The 19,435-nt window shown below is 35.5% G+C and overlaps 1 protein-coding gene across 2 annotated transcripts in view; it reads left to right on the top strand.

The window, feature by feature from the left end:
* LOC150089667 (casein kinase I) overlaps positions 1–19,435 on the top strand; it is a 187,411-nt gene that overhangs the window by 124,782 nt on the left and 43,194 nt on the right. Inside the window, exons 6-7 of one of the 2 annotated variants that reach the window (XM_090389587.1) lie at positions 10,331–10,484; positions 15,281–15,399. In XM_090389587.1, coding sequence (XP_090245713.1) covers positions 10,331–10,484; positions 15,281–15,376 — 250 coding nt within the window. In that variant the 3' untranslated portion in view covers positions 15,377–15,399. Of the gene's footprint in view, positions 1–10,330; positions 10,485–15,280; positions 15,400–19,435 lie in introns of those variants that run through there. The other variant, XM_090389586.1, reaches the window with a different exon arrangement.

Raw genomic sequence — 19,435 nt, 5'->3', positions numbered from 1 at the left:
CCTTCTTAAAATTAGGCCCCCAGACCTGTATACGGTACTCAAGGTGTGGCCCGACCATTGCCTTATACAAGGGGATAAAAACATCTCCTTATCCCTGCTAGAAAAATTCCTGCATATCATTGACAAGACACCATGAGCTACTCTTGCAGACTGTCTGCACTGCTCAGAAAAGTTCATATCTGCTTGCACAATTACCCCCAGATCCTTTTCATTCTCTACCACTGTCAGCGTAGACCACAGAGTTGATATGTTACTCTGGAATTACTGCTTCCCATATGTAGTACTTTACATTTGTCAATGTTAAACTTCATCTGCCACCTCTCCACCCATCTGCTGAACTTTTCTAGATCCTGTTGCAGCAGCGTACTGCCCTTAACAACTCTGCCAACCTTCATATCGTCTGCAAACTTGGACCAGTCCGTGGGTACCTCCCCTGACTCCAAGGAAGCTGTCATAATTATGGCTCAGGGTTTGCTTACTTCCTTTGCTGCCTCCTTTAATATAACTGGATAGATTCCATACACCCTGGGTGCCTTTTTTATGTTTATCTTCAACAATTTCTCCTCAACTTCCCTCTCAGTTATTACATCTAGCTCACTGCCAGAGTTTAATTCATCCCTGGCATTCCCCTCCCTGAATAACTTCTCATGTGTGAATGTAGATGCAAAATACTCATTTAGTTTGTTAGCCATCTGAGCAGGATCATCAACAGTTGAACCATCAATATCCAGTGGACCAATCTGATTCATCCCTTTCCTTCTAGAGTTTACATAGGAAAAGAACTTTTTGCTGTTTTTCTTTGCATTCTTTGCCAAAGATTTCTCATAATCTGCATTTGCCTCCCTAATCTCCTTTGTGACTTGGTTACAGACCAGCTTCCATGTCACCCATTAATTTATATGTATCCCATGCATTTTTCTTCTCTGCCACATGTCTCATTAGTTTATCTGACATCCATTTAGGCCTAAACCTTGAACAGTATTTCTTAGTTGGTAGTAGTAGTTTCCTAGTAGCCTCCAAGATTAAGTCCCTGAAGGCTTCCCATTTAGAATTTGCTGTTGGTAACATCATCAGTTGGTCCCACCATATAGAATTTAAATACTGTCACAAACCACCGTATTCACCTTTACAAAAGGAAAAACCCTTCCCTTTACCCCTGATGGTATTAACCTCTCTGAGTAAATCCCACTTCAGCACACTGTGATCACTGCCACCTAGTGGTTCCTTTATCTGCAGATTCTTAATGCACGAAGAATCATTACTGATAATCAAATCAAGAGTATTACTCCCTCTATTTGCCTCCCTAGCATGCTGATGTAAAAAACAGTCATCCAATAAATCCACAAAAGCCTGGCTAGTGACCAACCCACAAATTCCAGTCAATATCTGGGAAATTAAAATCCCCCATTATAAGACTCTCTGATTTACTGGCCCACTCTATTTCCCTGTACAGTTTCTTATTATACTCATCAGAGTCATTAGGCCTATAGCACAATCCCACTCTCAATTTTGATCTCCCAATGCTTATGTCACACCAAACTGACTCGACACTGCACTGTCCAGCAATGTCGACTGGCTGCACGTCCTTGGATTTTATGTGTTTCTTAACTAATAGCATAGCCCCTCCTCCCTTCCTATACTGTCTATACACACATTGTACTCCCCAAATTCTAGTTCTGCATTCCTTATATATGTGTGACACCATGTCTCTGATATCTGAACAATATCTGCCTTTGATTCATCAAATTTATTTATCAAACTTATTGGTGTATATGCAAGTATACATGCACGTGTTCCTATTCTTAGCTACCCTAACACAACCCATGTGTTTACTTTTACTGCAATGACTCCCAGCAGTCTCTGAAATACCCTGCATCTTGTTTTCGAGGCACCTGCTCCTTCCAATAGAAGCAGTGCAAGCATCACTTTCACCTCTGCCAGTGGCTACTGTTAGTCTATTGGTCCGTGTATTCCCCCAAGCTAGCAGTTTTCCCGACCCACCTAACACCGCCTCGATAGCATCGGCAAATATTCTTGCACCCTTTCTATTTAAGTGTATCCCATCCCTGTAGAAGCAGTCTCTCCTGTTAACAAGCACAGACCAGGCTGAGAAAAATTGTACCCCTTGAGCCTTGCCCTATCTCTCTAGGGCCAAATTGATCAACAAGGCTCTCATCATATATTCCCTCCTATCATATCTGGGTAGAACTGCAGCCACTTTCAAATTCAAAAAACATAACCAGAAAATTTTTTAAGATGAACTATATATTCTAATTAAACAAAAACCATCTATATATAAACTGGATAAAATATTAATTGGAAAGATGTGACTTGTCTGTTATTCCTTTACTCCCTACCACGCAGACAGAACCCGGTTGAGTTAATCTGGAGATAAAGCAGTAAATTGCATTTCATATGTTTTCTTGAATTCAATGATAGTAAATCATTATTTGAACAAAAGGTAGCTGAAATTGACATTTTAGAATGGAAAGAAATGCTGCATGTATTTTATTGAGATTGAAAAAGCATATATGGATCAACATTGTCACATTCATGAAAGGATAAAAAATTTTATTATACAGTGAAGATTAAGTGAAGAAAAATCCTCACTTGATAAATAAACAGATTGCAAGTGGGGATGAAAATAATTTCCAGGCATGAATAAATTCTGATTAAGTTTGTTTAAAAAAATAAAACAACCTAAAAAAGACTTAATGCATGTAGTAGTAATAGTAATAGAGGCATGTGATGCAAGTAAGCAAGCATATCAGCTTATGTAGCAGCAGCCAAAAAAAAAAATAAATAATAATAATAATAAAAAAAAAAAATTCACACAACCATTCCCTCTAAAAGTTTATTCAGTTCCTCCTTGAATTTATTTAAGCTATGAACTTCCACAATGACAGATGGAAGTTTGTTCCAGCAATTAACCGCCCGCTGGCTAAAGGCAAATTTCCGCACATCTATTCTACAACTGTCTTTCCTCAGTTTGAATTTATGCCCTCCTTAGGTTCATAATCTGAGCAAGTGGAAGAATCCCATCAGAATTTAAAGTGTTCAACCCATTCAAGGCCTTATACACCTTAATCAGATCACCTCGCAAGTGCCTAGTCTCCAGCCGCTGCAATTTGCAGAACTTAAGCCTCTCTTTGTAAGAGGATCCCTTCATTCCCCTCACCAATCTTGTTGCCCTTCTCTGTACCCGCTCAAGCAAATCTACGTACTTCCTAAAATGAGGCCTCCAGACCTATACACAGTACTCAAGGCATGGCCTGACCATTGAGTTATACAAAGGGATAATCACCTGCTTTTCCCTGCTAGCAAAATTCCTGTATATCATTGAGAAAACCTCATGACTTGCTCTTGCAGCCTGACTGCATTGCTCAGAAAACTTCATATCTTACTGCACAATTACTCCCAGGTCTTTTTCATTTTCTACCACCCGAAGTGTAGTACCACACAGTTGGTATGTTCCTCTGGGGATCTACCCATATGCAGTACTTTGCATTTGTCAAGGTTAAACTTCAGTTGCCACTTCTCAGCCCATCCCAAATTTACTAGATCCTGTTGCAGTACCACACTGTCATTAACAACCCTGCCAACCTTTGTATCATCTGCAAACTTTGACACTAAGCCTGATATACCTTCATCAATATCTTTAATAAATAAACAAAACAGTGGGCCCAATACCGAACCCTGTGAGTCTCCACTAATAACATTAGTCCACAAAGAACAGCATCCATTGATTACCACCCTCTGTCTTCTCCCACTCAACCACCGTTTTATCCATTGTAGCAACTTACCCTTAATACCATTCTGCTCCAATTTGTACAGTAGTCTTCCAGGCGCAACAGTGTCAAAAGCCTTCCTGAAATTCAAATATATGAAATTAAAATTATTTGTTGCATCCAGTTCCTTTGTAACCACATCATAGTACCAATCAAATTTGTCGGAACAAGACTTTCCCTTAACAAACCCATGCTTTGTCTGAATTATTTCTGCAATCTTGTCTAGATTATCCTGTAATGCATCTTTAACCAGTGACTCCATTATTTTACCCTGAACAGAAGTTAAACTAACTGGTCTGTAATTACTCGTGTCACCCTTCGATCCTCCTTTGTGAATTGGGGATACATTTGCATATCTCCAGTCTGTGGGGACTTGCTCTGAGTCCAAGGATGCTCTCATCATTATGGCTAAGGGTTTGCTTAGTACCTTTGCCACCTCCTTTAATATAACTGGATAGATCCCACTACCCCAGGTGCCTTTCTTATGTTTAACTTCAACAATTTCTCCTCACTTTTGCTCTCAGTTATTACAAAATCATTAAGCACCCTGTTACAATTTGATAAACCTCTGGCATTTTCCTTCCTGAATAACTCCTGGTGTGAATGTAGATGCCAAATACTTGTTCAGTTTGTTTGCTATCAGAGGATGATCATCAGCAGTCGAACCATCGATATCAAGTGGACCAATCTGATTCATCCCCTTCCTTTTAGAGTTTATATAAGTAAAGAAATCCTTGAAACCCAACGAGAAATCCAAATATTTCTCGTAATCTACCTTCGCTTGCCTAATCTCCTTTGTGACTTGATTACAGACTAGCTTATATCTGCCATAGGCTTCTGTGTCGTCTGATAATTTATATGCATCCCATGCATTTTTCTTCTGTACCACGAGTCTCAATGGTTCATTTGACAACCATTTAGGCCTAAACCTTGAACAATATTTCTTAATAGGTATGAAAAGTTTAGTAGCTTCCACAATTAATTTCTTGAATGATTCCAACTTAGAATTTGCTGTTGGTAACATCATCAGTTGGTCCAACTGTACAGAATTTTAAAACTGTCTGAGACCACTGTAGTTACCTTTACGGAAGCAAAAACCCGTTCCTTTACCCTTGATGGTAATTATATCTTTAAGTAAATCCCATATCAGTGCACTGTGATCACTGCCACCTAGTGGTTCCTTTATCTGCAAATTCTTAATACACGAATGATCACTGCTGATAACCAGATCAAGATTATTACCCTCTCTGGTTGCCTCTAGAACATGCTGCTACAGAAACAATCATCCAATAAATCCCCAAAAGTCTTGATGGTGTGCGAGTGACCGAACCAAAAGGCCCAGCCAGTATCTGTGAAGTTAAAATCCCCCATTATAATACATTCTGATTTACTACCCCCCCCCCCTATTTCTGTGTACAATTGTTCATTGTACTCATTTGAGTCATTAGGCCTCTTCTTATTTTTGCTTTTCCAGCACTTATGTCACATCAAACTGACTCAACATTGCACTGTCCATCTATGTCAACTGGATGCACTTCCTTTGATTTTGTTTTTCTTAATTAACAGCATAACCCCTCCTCCCTTCCTATCCTGTCTAACCTTTCTGTACACATTGAATTCCGATTCTGCATTCCTAATGTCTGTATGACACCATGTCTCTGATATCCCAACAATATCTGCCTTTGATGTCTTGACCAGCACTTCAAATTCATCAAATTTATTTACTATACTTCTAGCATTGGTGTACATGCACCTACTCTTATTCTTAGTTACCCTAACACATCCCATGTATTTATTTGTTTCATGATGACTGCCATCAGTCCCAAACCCCCAGTACCCCTCGCTCCAGGCCACTGCTCATTCTAATAGAAGTAGTGCAAGAATCACTTTCACCTCTGTCTGCAGCTTCTTTTAACCTTTTAGTCTGTGAATCTCCCCCCCCCCCCCACAGGCTAGTAATTTTCTGATCCATCTAACGCTGCCTCAATAGCATCAGCAAACACTCTTCAACCCTTTCTGTTTAAGTGTATCCCATCCATGTAGAAGCAGTCTTCCCTGTGAACAATATATATATGCATTATACATCAGTAGTAAAAGTATTTTTATAATACAGTAGAACCCGGATAAGAAATTCCTGCATAAGAAGTTTTCCCCCTGTACTAGGTTTGGTTTCTTAAGCCCAATTTCACCTCTATATATTATAATGTAGTATTTTCCCAGGTAAAAATTGTTCCCACATAAAAAGTGAGTGATAAAGAATACACAGGGTATTATTATAATGACGTTTTCCCACTTAATATGTTTTTTAAATCTAGAAATTCTTTATTTTTAATACTAAAAAATATTAAATAATATAAACATTTGGTAATTGAACAAGTTATTGCCAAGCATAATTTTAGTTCCTAGTAAACCACCGAAATAGGTGAAATGAATGTTTTGTTAACCCCTGGCACTACCATGCCGTGACGGGACTAATTGTATGTCTATCATTGCTGCAATTAAAGATTCTATTCTATTCTATTCTAAATAACATCGTTTATTACATCTCATATTGTGAATGCCTTCACGAGTTGCCCTGATATTGCACTACCTCTAATAAGCAATGCTTCACCACTGAAAAGACTAATGTCACTTATTCTTGGCGGTTACTTATTCTCCGCCAAAGCGTTGCTTATTAGAGTTCTCTTCACTTATATTGGTACAATATAAGTGAAGCATTGCTTATTGGAGGTAGTGCAATATCAGGGCAACTCGTGAAGGCATTCACAATATGAGATATCACAAAAATGATGCCACCTACTTTGGTGATTTACTACTAACTAAAATTATGCTATGCACTAACTAACTTGTTCGATTAGTCAATTTTTCCATAGTCTGATGCTTTCAGCCTTAAAACCTTTTTAGTATAAAATTTTGGATATAATGGAAGTGACACATTGTAATTGTTTTCATCGATATCTGTAATTGGACACCTTCGAGCACGTGAAACACAGTGAAGCATTTGCTGTTAAGTTCAGATTTTTCTGAATAGTTCCGAATTACTTAGTGGATTGTTCTCTGTCTTATTGTAATTGTGACCCTTTAAGGTTATGTTGAAACTCTAAAGGAGCTCATTCTTCCAACTTGGTAATGAGTATTTGGTATGAGTTTAATGAACAGAATGTTAAGCAATTAGAAATCCTCAGATAGAGTAAATGTTTCCCATAGATAGAGTAAAATGTTTATAAATTCTGAAGTAGTATTTAAAAATCATCTTTATCTTATGTACGTGTATATTTTCATTTTCATTTGTGTAGTTAATGCCTCGTAGTCCATTTTCCCTTCTAAGAAGTTTTTCTGTGTAAGAAGTTCTAAACCTCCAGTCCCTTGGAAAACTTCTTATCTTGGTTCTACTGTATATAATTAATATTACATAAAAAATTGTTACAAATAACTGGAATTGACTGTATTTGTAATTTTGGCCCAATTAAGCGGCTGCCCCATTTATCCAAAGTTTCACGTAAATAGTTAAAAATACAATGAACCCCAGCTTTACAATTGGTTCACTGTACAATCAAATCACGTTACGATGGATTCACCATAGTAAAGTACCGTTCACTATACGATGTGTAGTAAGTGCCAGTCATTGTGATCATGTTTGTGAATTGAATTTTAATTCTATTAAACAGTGATTCTAATTAGCGAAAATAGGAGGAATATTATCCACAGGCTATAAAAGTAAAGATGTATTAAGCACAAATTTACCCTTTATTACTTTACCAATTAAAAAATTAAATGATACATGAAAATCGGAAGAATATACACGATGATCGGAATAATTAATACGTACTGTAATATGTACATACTAGCTAGTTGACATTTCTGTTCACTGACATTTGTGGGTGGGGGTTAAAATTTAAAACACTAAAAAGATAAGCAATTAATAACAAAGAACACGGCACACACAAATTGCAAGTAACACGATATACACAAGTGAGAATGGAGTAACAAGTTATGAAGCTTTAAAAATAGGAATGAAGAGAAGATTCTGAAAATTAATTTTTTTATATGATTGAAGATTCCATGTTAGTGTAAACACATTTCACAGAATTCAAGCTGTCGGTATTATCACAAATTCAATAAGATCGAGTTTACTATCCGTTTATGATAAATTGCACTAACAGAAAAGCCCCATATAAACAGGTGAATGCTAATTGTTTTTATTGTTTTATGGTTGTAACCTCCAGAAATCTGACCAAACATGTGGTACGGTCGCAGACAATCTTTTTTTTATATGATCATAGGGTAATCTCCAGTGCTGCGGTCTCCCGCCCCGATTAAACAGCATGTTGTTCCAATTAAACGAAGTAAACCCTGGCTATTTTCTCGATTGGATTCTGTTTTTTAAGATTTGCCCCCAAATAACCGGAATCCACTGTATTAATGTATATGATATTTTATTTGTTTTGATTTATTTTCAGTAAAATAATTGAATTAATGATTTTTTTGCAAGTTAAGATATTTCCCAGAAAGCAATTAATAGCATTTTTAAATATTTTTCTGGATGTCTTGTTTTTCGTATATTTCAAATGAGACATTTTAAAATTTACAGGCAGGTGTACAAAACCTTAGGATGGGCCCTACAGTATAAAAATATTACACATTCTATGCTTTTGTACTGATAACTTAAAGATCAGCATTTTCTCCATTACATTAAACATTTGAACTTACATTGCAGTAGCTGACTGGGCTAGCCGGGTGAGTAAAGTGCCTGCCTGGCAACTCAAAAGTCACAGGTTCGAATCCAGCCTCGGGCTTTGATCAAAGTACTGCAAAAACCTTGGGAGGTGCATTATGGCCACAGAAGCCGATGCGCCAACAACTACCAAAAAAAAAAAAAAAAAAATACTTTGCAGTGATGCATGATGTCTAGTTTAAGCTATGCCCTGCCAAGCACGGTGCCAGACATGTTACTACAAGTGGAGTGGCGGTCCTGCATTTTAGTTGGGTATTATTTATCCAATATCATCATTGCACTATAATATTAGCTGGGGATATTCTGAACATGTACTTAAGAAACCAGCATCTGTTTATAGTTCAACACCAAGTATGCAAACACCCATGTACTTGTTTATACACTAATGCTAGGAACACAGTAAATAAATTTAATGAATTTGAAATGTTTGTTAACAAATTCGGACATTATAGGAATATCAGAAACACAGTATCAGATTCAAATTGCCTTTCCTCAATTTGAATTTATGCCCCCCTCAGGTGAGTAATCTGAACAAGAGGAAGAATCCCATTAGCATTGAGCTTGCTCAATCCATTCAAGGCCTTATACACCTCGCAGGTGCCTAGTCTCCAGAAGCTGCAATTTGCAGAACTTTCTTGGTAACACCAAGAAAGGCCCTTTGTTCTACTCACCAATCTTGTTGCCCTTCTCTGTACTTGTTCCAGCAGCTCTACATCCTTCCTAAAATGAGGCCTCCAAATAGTTTTATTTATAGTGTTATTCAGAATAATTGTTTACTGAATGTGAATCGTGATAGTTGCAAACTAAAATGAAAAGGTAAAGAAAAACATTTGCAATTACAATTTTACGAAATGCATTTTTGTGTGTGCGTGCATGTGTGTAAACCTCAGCCATTTGTTCACAGCTTTCATGACCAAGCTCCTTGACTGATACCATCCCCATTTCTTTTTAGTACACAAATAAACATGAATATGTTACATCTAATCAGTCTTCTATAAATTCACCTTCCACAAAAATAAGCATTTTAAACCTGCGTAGAGTGTAAATATCTGCCTTTAATTTCTTAAAGAATTAGATTATTCTCAGACATTTCACAATACTTTCTGTGCCATTTCTTCAGTGACTGTAAAGACAGCAGAACTGGTAAATTATGGTGATAAGATTTACACAAAGTTATTAATTTTTGATTACGCATTATCACCCATTAATTTGATTACATATTAATTTGATTGTACATTATTACACTTAATTTGATTACACATTTCGTATTTGTTAAAGTTAAGCTTTAGTCTTGAATAAGTTAACAATCACTTGTTAACTTATTCAAGACTAAAATAACTTGGAAGCTGACAATCTGTGTTACAGGAAAAACAAGTTTTAACAATTTTAAATAATTTTACGTTAGTTATTAATTTTGTTATTTACCAGTTCTGCTGTCTTTACAATTGGGAAAATGTCATGTCTGTATTGAATTGTAACCCCTAAGTCCTTGTTGTTCTGAACCACTTTTAACTCCTCTCCACCTAGCTTATGAGTAACTCCTGGATTTCTGTACTTTGGGTGTAAAACCTTAAATTTAGAAGAATTAAACATTAGTTATTGTGTTATATCCAACCTTTGTCAGAATATTTAAAGCTTTCATATACTTATTTGGCAAATATGATTATAATAATATTTGACCTTTGAGCTGTATCCTGCATATAATCAGTTATGTTTTTGAATCATGTACTGTGGAATACTCTTCTAGTTATTTTGCATAATATATTTGTTTATCATAATTTATTCTGAATATTTTATTTCTTACTAGTCGCCGAGATGATATGGAATCTCTTGGGTATGTGTTGATGTACTTTAACAGAGGAAGTTTGCCTTGGCAAGGCTTAAAAGCTGCTACTAAAAAACAGAAGTATGAAAAAATAAGCGAAAAGAAGATGTCAACTCCTGTGGAAATATTATGTAAGGTAAGCAGGGTTTGATAAGATACTGCAGAGTTAACAGTCGATTGTAAGCTTTTAAAATAAGAATTATTCATGGTATATTCTTACCTTTTGAATGTCCTGCCTTGTTGTTCTCAGAGTTTACAATGGTATGATGTTTTGATTTTAGTTAGTGAAGTAACTCAAATGAGGAATTTCTGCTCATTATGACTTTGTGTACAAAATGGAATGGTGTCTGGTGAAAATTTAAATGTGTTTCCAGTATCTTGCAGGTTTCAGTATGGCGTGGCAGGGCTGTAGTAGTCTGATAAATGAGTGATATTAATGTGTGTATGAAACAGGTGTGTGTGTGTGTGATGGTGATAGTGGTTTGTAGGATATGACAAGGTTATACTCTCCTCCTACTGCTGAAGCAGCTAGAAAATGAGGGAGAGTGGATAAACTGATTTGTGATGATTGACACATTAAAACACAGGAAATATGCACCTGAGTGGAATAGGCTTTAATGCATTGAAAACAATTTTAGACAATCTGTGTTACAGGAAATTGTGTGCCAGGTGGGTTCCATGGATGTTAACTTCAGCAGAGACTAGGTTTTTTGACTGATCTTCTGGAGTGTATGAGACCACGGGCAATGATTTTCTGACAGAATTGTCACTAAAGTTGAGATATAGATATGACACTATGAACTGGAATCAAAGCTGTAGTCTGTTGAAAGGCAACACAAGAATTCACCATTAAAGGAATTTATCCACTGGAGAAATCAGTGGATGAATTCCTTTAATTGTGAATTCTCATGATTACCTCTTTTCCATTTTTTGGGTAAAGAGAGAGTTTATCCATGTGCATTTCCTGAGACGTGATCAGCTCTGCTTGCTGAATTGCAATAGTAGGACCAGAGAAGAAAGGGATATTTCTCCTTCACTATGCCAGTACCAGACCTCATACAGCATCCTGATAAGGGAGACTGTTGCAAACTGTATTCAGGCAGACTGTTTAGCCATATCTACTGTACATTCCTGACTTTACATCATTCAGCTTTCACCTGTTTGGCCCTATGAACGATGGCCTTTGTGAGGAACACTTCACTTCACTGATGACGATGCTGCCATGCAGCCATCAAGAAATGGATCTTGGAAGCTGACAGAAACTTTTATGAGAGGGGGATGCAGGCTCTGCTTCAGTAGTAGAGAAAATATATACAAAGTGGTGGTGAATATTTGGAAAAATAAATGTAACAACTAATTGGCATGCTGCAAAGATATTCAAGAAGAAAATGTGGAGGCATTAGTTTCAGGTTGACTCTTGTATTTTGAAATGTACATTAGGGAAAAAAAAAACATAAGTTTGATTAGATAATTATGCATTGTGCACTGCAGTTTACCATATTTATTTATTATTATTTTTTTAAAATAGGATCTTGCTGCTAGTTATTAAGATTGGCCTGAATTATAGTTGCTCAGTTTGTGGAAAGTCTCTGAACTTGTTAGGTAAAATTTTTAATGTATTTAGTGTTTAGAGAAGGACATTAATGGTTCTTCATAATGAATTCATGTGAAGAACAATAAGTTAACCCTTTTGCTGCTTGCTTTTCCGACTACTTTTTTCACCTGAGTTTGAAAACTATAGGAGTTAGTCAATCTGGATTGGGGAAGAGAAAGACATTTTTGGGGGTTTTTTTCTCACTACAGCTGAATTAGTTAGCTGCTAGTGAAGATTGCTTGACAAAATTATCTAGTTTTACTTCCATCAAATTGCAAGAAAATGGTTCTAAAGTTGGGTGGTTTCCCCTCCAAGTGAATTAAAAATACCATGACGAACATGTGCATCATGACACAGTTAACATATTAAATTCCTACACAAATAGAAACAGTTAATAATTGCAACATTTCTGGATTCCCTTTTTGAATTTGGTCAGCAGACCAAATCAGGAAAGGTTGAGAATTAGACTAAAATGGTCTTCTACCCTGTACCCTGTTAAAATTGTTGAAGTGAATATAATGCTACCTTAATTTATTTATCAGTTAACAATAGAATAAGAGGAATTACCTCTATATTGACTGTAGAATGCTTCGATGCAAACACACTCCAAAATTCAAATGAATATAAAAACTAATTTAAATGAATTCTCCACACTCGCGGAAACATTAATGATTCAACAAACTGGAATAAAAGGTCTAGGAGCGTCAACCCGACCACAAAATACATCAAACCACCAATAAATATGTACGAGTGAAAGAAAACATTTTGTCCATTAATAAAACGAATGAGAACAATTACGAAAATTTTTAAATAATTTTTTAAAATTATTTATAAATTATATTCAATATCTTAGTTTATTTATAGAAAGCATTACTTAACAAGATCTATAATTTAGCCTAAGTAAAACAGATATAACTCAGTTCATACAATGGAACCATAGATGTTACTGCTGCTTAAAATATTTATAAAGGAATAGGAAGAATCATTTCCTTTTGTCTTAAAAAAGCTTTTTATAAGTAAGAAACAAGGGAGTAAGCAAAAATTTAATTACAGTGTAAAGGCAGTTCTAAGCATCAATTAGGTAAGTACAGACCAGTGATAAAAAATGCAATATGGGGTCTTTAGATAGAAATGGAATTCTGAAGGCCACACAACGTAGTTTTGTTGAGGGAAAATCTTGATTAACTAACCTGATTAGCTGTTTTTACAAAGTCACTCATTAGCTGGATGCAGGAAATAGAATATTGTTTTCTTGATTTCGGCAAAGTGTTTGACGCAGTCCTGCTTAGGAGGTTACTGTCTAAGCCAGAATATGTTGGAATTAGAGGAAAAATCCTTAGATGGTCACAAGGTGGAAGAGGGTTGTGATTAATGGTTATTCTTCAGATTGAGCTAATTTAAAAAAATGGCCTTCCCAAAGAACCACTGGGACCACTTATTGTTTTTGATTTTCCTAAATGATATCAGTGAAGGGATACAGGATGTGATATTAATATTTGTAAATGATGTCACATCAGGATTGTTAGAGTTGTTAATGATCAGTGCCAAGCAGTGTCCCCTTCAGGATGACTTGGATAGACTTCAGAGGTGGTCAGAAAAGTAGCAGCTATGTTTTAATACTGCAAAATGCATGACCTTACATTTGGGGAATAGTAACCCCAAAATAACTCATATTTGGTAGAATTGAATTAGAAACAATAGAAGAAAAAGTAGATTTGTGGATTACACATGGGCAATTATGAAGTCTGTGTAGCATAGGTGGCAAGGAGGGCCCATGGTGTCCAAATGTTCAATGAACCAGTGGTTCATTGAACATTTGTTTGCAGAGGTAGGAAAGTTAAAATTCCATTGTATAAGGCAATTTTAGGACAGCACTTGGAATACTGTGTCCAAGTATGGAAACTGCACACAAAGAAAGCTTGGTGGGATCTGCAGAAGGGCTCCCATACGGAAAGACTTTGAATATGTGGGCTACAGAGCTTGGTAATTAGGCATCTTAGAGGGAGACTTGAGTGAGTTCTACAAGGCTCTGAGAGGAGATAGTAAAATAAATGATTCCAGAACTAGAAATGATAAATCAAATTACAGGGGGAAGTGGTTTAGACTGTATTATAGGAAGTTTTCTTTTATCCAGTGAATTGTTAATTACCAGAATAAATTACCACCATGGATAGTTAATGCTGACAGCATGGGGAAATTTAGCTAAATAGGCACCTATATGAGAAGGGGAAAAATGTGTAATTTATTTTTTATTTATTTTATTTTTATTAGTATTTATTTTATTTTTTGGCTGGTACAGCCAATTCCTAAGGTTTCCTTATACTGTATGGCTAATACTGACGTACTCTTGTATGCTTTTTTTTTTTGCTGTGTCCCTCCATGAAAATGTGGCTCTTTATGCTGAAATACCTGTTTGTAATGAAGAGTGTAGCTCACACAAAATTATAGTGGATTTTTGCTATTATTTTGGTTTACCTTTCCTTTCCAAATTATCCAAAAATATCTTTGTAGATGTAATCATCATTTCTTACCATATTTAAATCTCTGCCCATTATGCTTTATTTGTCGTCAGTTTCTACTGCTCTTTCTAATATATTATAGAACTCTTCCATTTCTTTTTTTCTTGAACCTTTAGTTAGATCATATGCACAGCTTAAATTTGTCCATATCACTCTACTGGATAGTGCTTCCTAACTAATTAAGCTTTCTTGTTAAACTAGTTCTGAAGTCTTTTGTTGCACTTTCTTGCACTGTGTCTTCCAGGATAAGTTAGCATATAATTGTTGTTTAACCATGTCTCCCCAGTATTCATTCTTTTTTTGTATGGTACCTGCTATTCTGATATTACATTTACTTCTGTTAATTCACTTCTTTGCTATTTATGCGTCTAACATTAGTACCCATTTTGATGGTTGTATATTTACACTATTTAGTACTGTATATTTAGTAGCATATTTAGCACTGTGTCTAAGTTCCCTTACAATTGCAATGGGGACCTTGTTGATCCAGGCAAAGCCCCATTTGGTAATGTGTCTTGATTATTTTCTCCAGCCATAGTGAAACTTTTAAGCTTATAATTTATCCAGTTTAGTCAGCTTATTCTTGTATTGGCAGCCTATCCTTATTCAGTGGCTGTATAAGTTACCTGTTTGGTTCCTTATAAGCCTTAAGAGATATGGATGGAGGGTCTAAATTGTCTCTAATCCTTCAGTCACCCCCCCACCACCACTCTTTTGAACTTGTTTCAGTTAAACAAATATTTTATATACATATATTAAAAATTAGTCTCATTAGTTTTACAAAATTCTTTACTGAATTATTTTTCTCTTGCCTTATAGCAAACAGAACTTCTTTGCCAGAACTGTTTTTCTGTATCTTTCAACCACAGTGCGAAGTTTGGGTTAACAGAAGTAAAATCTATTTCTGTGCTGTGATGCTGCTTACAACTGGGATCAATGATCATAATCTTACTTTTACAGCCTCTAATTAAGCAGTCACTTTCAGAGAACTATTAATTATGGAGGATAAATAATGCAGAAACTCTTGGAAGTATTCAAGATAAATTCTTTCTTACTCCACAAGTCTCACCTTAGGAGATTTATACAAGAAAGTGACAGTTTGTTTATAATACCAACTGATGCCTTGCTTGATTTCCTAGAAAAAGTTGACTTACTCTTCTCAAATTTTGATTGTTTTATCTTGGAGAAAATGATTATGTGCAAATCATCTAATTTCTTATGGGAATGTGCAGTTCTTCAATGATGTTTACAGCTTTAATTATGTGAAGATACAATTAGAGGTCAACTGAAACAGGCTTAGTAATGCATTTATTTTAAATTGGTGTTTCCCAATCTGTGGCTTAGGGCACAAACTTGGATCACCACCTTCTGTATAGAGTGTATTTTTAAACGTTGATAAAATAATTAAGAACATTAGTTCTTAATTATTTCATTAAAATATAATATATTAAATAGTTATAGTAAGATATTTAAGAAAAAGTTTAAATTATTTCTGGTGTTTATTCATTGCATGGCATGCATCTTGTATGCCTGCGAGTTGTTCGGTGATAAATAACTGAAGTTCAGTAGGTTTTATTCCTTATTAATTCCATATGTCAATATTTTTAATTTTGTAAAACAATTTAATGAATTATTTAATTACATAACTCAATTTAATTATATTGAGTTATGTAAATACTGATTTATGAATATGGATTGATCTTAAGAAAAAAAGATTGGGAGTCACCACTTTAAAATGTAAACAGGGGGAAACAATTATATGCTTTTATACTGTTATTTTCTGAATATATGTTTTTGAAAATAGCATCACTGCAGCATCTTTTATCACTGGTTTCTTTTTCCATATTTTCATGAGAAATGTCTACTCGAGGCCACATTATGATTTTTTTAAGGGTGGGATTGATAATGTTCAAAAATTTTTCTCTTAACAATAATTGCCATTGTATTAGATATGGGTATGCATTTTAACATGCTGGGTTGATTTTGAAAGAATATTTTGGAAAATAATGTGTAAATTTTAGAAAGGTTTCCTCCTTTGTCTCTCAGAAGTGTTCACATGATAAATAGTTATTTCAGTTAGTGCAGAGCTTTGCCACTTCTTAAACATTCTACAAGAAATTTTTATTTTCTTTTATTCTGGATTACATTGACTTAGCACTTTTTGGTGTTTCCTAAGTAGCTGGCAATTGAGATTAAAACACCCCAACAGGTTTATGGATATTTTAGTACCTGGCTTTGTGAAAATAAATAACAATGGGATACTTTATGATATTAAGCATTGGGATACCAAGCTGTATGGCCTATTTGATGTATAGAGAAAAGCACTTGGACTGTTTTGTGCACTTATTTTCTTTTTTGGCTGGCATATTTTAAACTGCAGTGAACGTTGCAAAGATCTTAGGACTCACAACAAGGCAAACTTTCATACCACAAGTTGCAAGGTATTGAACTATTTCAAACAAATGAAACCACTGAAAAGCTATTCTACCATTTTTTGAAAAGATGAGAGAGACTGCTATGACACCCTCTGATTTATGTTCCTCATCAGATAGCAATTAGTCACAATTTGAGATTGTGACCAACTGCCCCAAAGTTTTAATGCTATTTTGAAGGAATATTGAAGTTTAATGGATTTGGCACTTTGCTTGTTTTTGGAAAACTGTCATTTCAAACAGTATTGATTTTAGTTTCATCACTGAACAGAACATTGTGCCGCTGCTCAACTTTTCAATTCTTGTATTTAATTTTTAGCATTGCCATTTAGTTCTGGCTTTATTTGCTTCCTGGATGCTAATTCCATGTTGCACAATCTGTTCCTGACAGTACAACAGCAAACATCTGTGTTTGATATTTACCACTATTTGCTTGCAAGGACTTGTGGGAAGGCAAATGATGCAAAACATCATCAGCCCTGGGATGAATATTTCCCTTTTCTCTCATATTTACCCTCTCTGTCACTTATGATTTCACTCCTCTCATGAATATAGCTGACTGTCAACCAACTCATTTGTGAACACCAACAATTTGTGCAATCTGACTATTGGTTTTACCATTTTTAATTAATGTTACAATCCTAGAAGCCTTCCTCAGGCTATATCATAACTTCAACTCAATTCATACTGACATCAGTATTTCAGAGGTGGGAAGTTGCTATAGTTGTTTTTTTAATGTAAACACAATTGCAGCAAGTTCATGTGAATAATAATATGTTGCTAATTCTACAGTATTATTAAAAACAGAAGCATCGTGCATTAATATCTATAGCTATTGAAGAGACACCTGTGATCATTTAAGGATCTTGGGCAGTAACAGGATTATGGGCTGAAATCCTGTTACTGATTCGTTGCTATTAAATTTTTAATTCGGCAAACATTGGGGTAACATTTTACATAAATATTTTACATAAACATACTTTGCATCACAAAAAAAAAAAAAAAAAGTACTTTTTTCAAACACCTCTTTCATTTCATTATTTGTTAAAATATCTTACTTTGGCCAAACTTTCATTGACTGGCTATTCATTTTTCCATCACATTTCTGTATCACAACACACACACACATGCCACAGAATCACTGGAAAAACAAACAGGTGTACCTGTGTTCAATTTAATTTTATTATGAAGCTTACTAAATTCATTTTAACTCTCCTATGTGTACTTGTTTTAACAAAATAACAGCAGTTACTTTTGTTGCATTATACCTCCCACTTTCTAGCATCAGAGCTCCTATATCATAGTGAACCTGACATATGCACTACCCTTGAAAGGTTATCTACCCCTTGTTCTATATAAAGTATATTATATTTTATCACAAATGTGTTCTGTCTCTATCTGTAGAGATAGGCTATTTATAGAAATGTTTTTTTTTTATGAGTATATATGTAGATATTTTATGGGTAACAATAACCCAACGTAGTGTACACTATCCTCCATGTATTGAAGGCGTCTCCGTAGCCAGGTGGGAAGGAGCAGCAGTGCGTAGCACACGCTTCTTGATTAGACCAGGGTTTGAGCCTGTCACCACCAAATACGGAGGATGCGGAAAGGTCAGGGAATGACCACCGCATATCCCGGAGCAATATGGTCTTAGTTGCTAATGCTCCTAAAAAAAAAAACCAAATAACAATAACCATGTATTGAGACACCTCACCTCAGAAGTAATTCCAGAGGCGACATGACAACAGATGGAATTACCAGTGAAAAGTAGGATATAAAAGGTATGCACACTCAATGATAAGTAGATAGAATGTAATCAGACAAGAAAAGAATCTTGAGCCCATCAGAAGAGGTGTATAGTAGATTGTCACATGGTGGGCATGTCCATTTGCTAGATAGCAGGATTAGGACATCCAAAAATCAATTCTTGGAAACATTGAATCCCAAAATACTTAATTCTCAACCAGGTAGACAATGGATTACCTTAAAAGCATAATGAGAGAAAATCAAAAAGGCAACCTCAATGAATTGATTCAAGAGATAGTTTACAAAACTTGGATAGGTGTAGAGCCAACTGCTATTGGAAAAACATTTCATAAGATGGATTTCCATGGTTCACACAGCTGCTCATAAGATGAAGTTGTGTCTCAAAAGTACACAGTTTCATCTTATGCACTGTTCTCTACATCACCTACCTTGGTGCAGAGAACAGAAGTATTAACCATTATAGCAGTGGCAGAAGATGAAGTGGAACTTGTACATTTCAGGCATCAGATGGCTGGGCCTGAGTGGAATATGCCCAAAGAATGGTTTTGTCCTGAATATATTGCATGCAGCAAGAGGTTCAGTAGTGGTAATGTGATGATATGGAATTGTTTTTTTTATGGTTTATAATTGGATCATTTGTTGTAAACTGAGTGCAGCTCTTGTGTGATATCATATTTTGGGTTACAGAGTGTGGAAACATGACATCTCATGAAGGAAGGGGGATGGAATCAGATCAGGGGGTCAGTACTTTGTTGGCCAAATAAACTGTCTT

This window comes from Mastigoproctus giganteus, chromosome 2 (assembly GCF_048544385.1).
Source record: "Mastigoproctus giganteus isolate SK-2022 chromosome 2, ASM4854438v1, whole genome shotgun sequence".
Lineage (NCBI taxonomy): Eukaryota > Metazoa > Arthropoda > Arachnida > Uropygi > Thelyphonidae > Mastigoproctus > Mastigoproctus giganteus.
The sequence above is the reverse complement of the archived record's forward strand: the minus strand, read 5'-3'. Positions and strand labels throughout refer to the sequence as shown.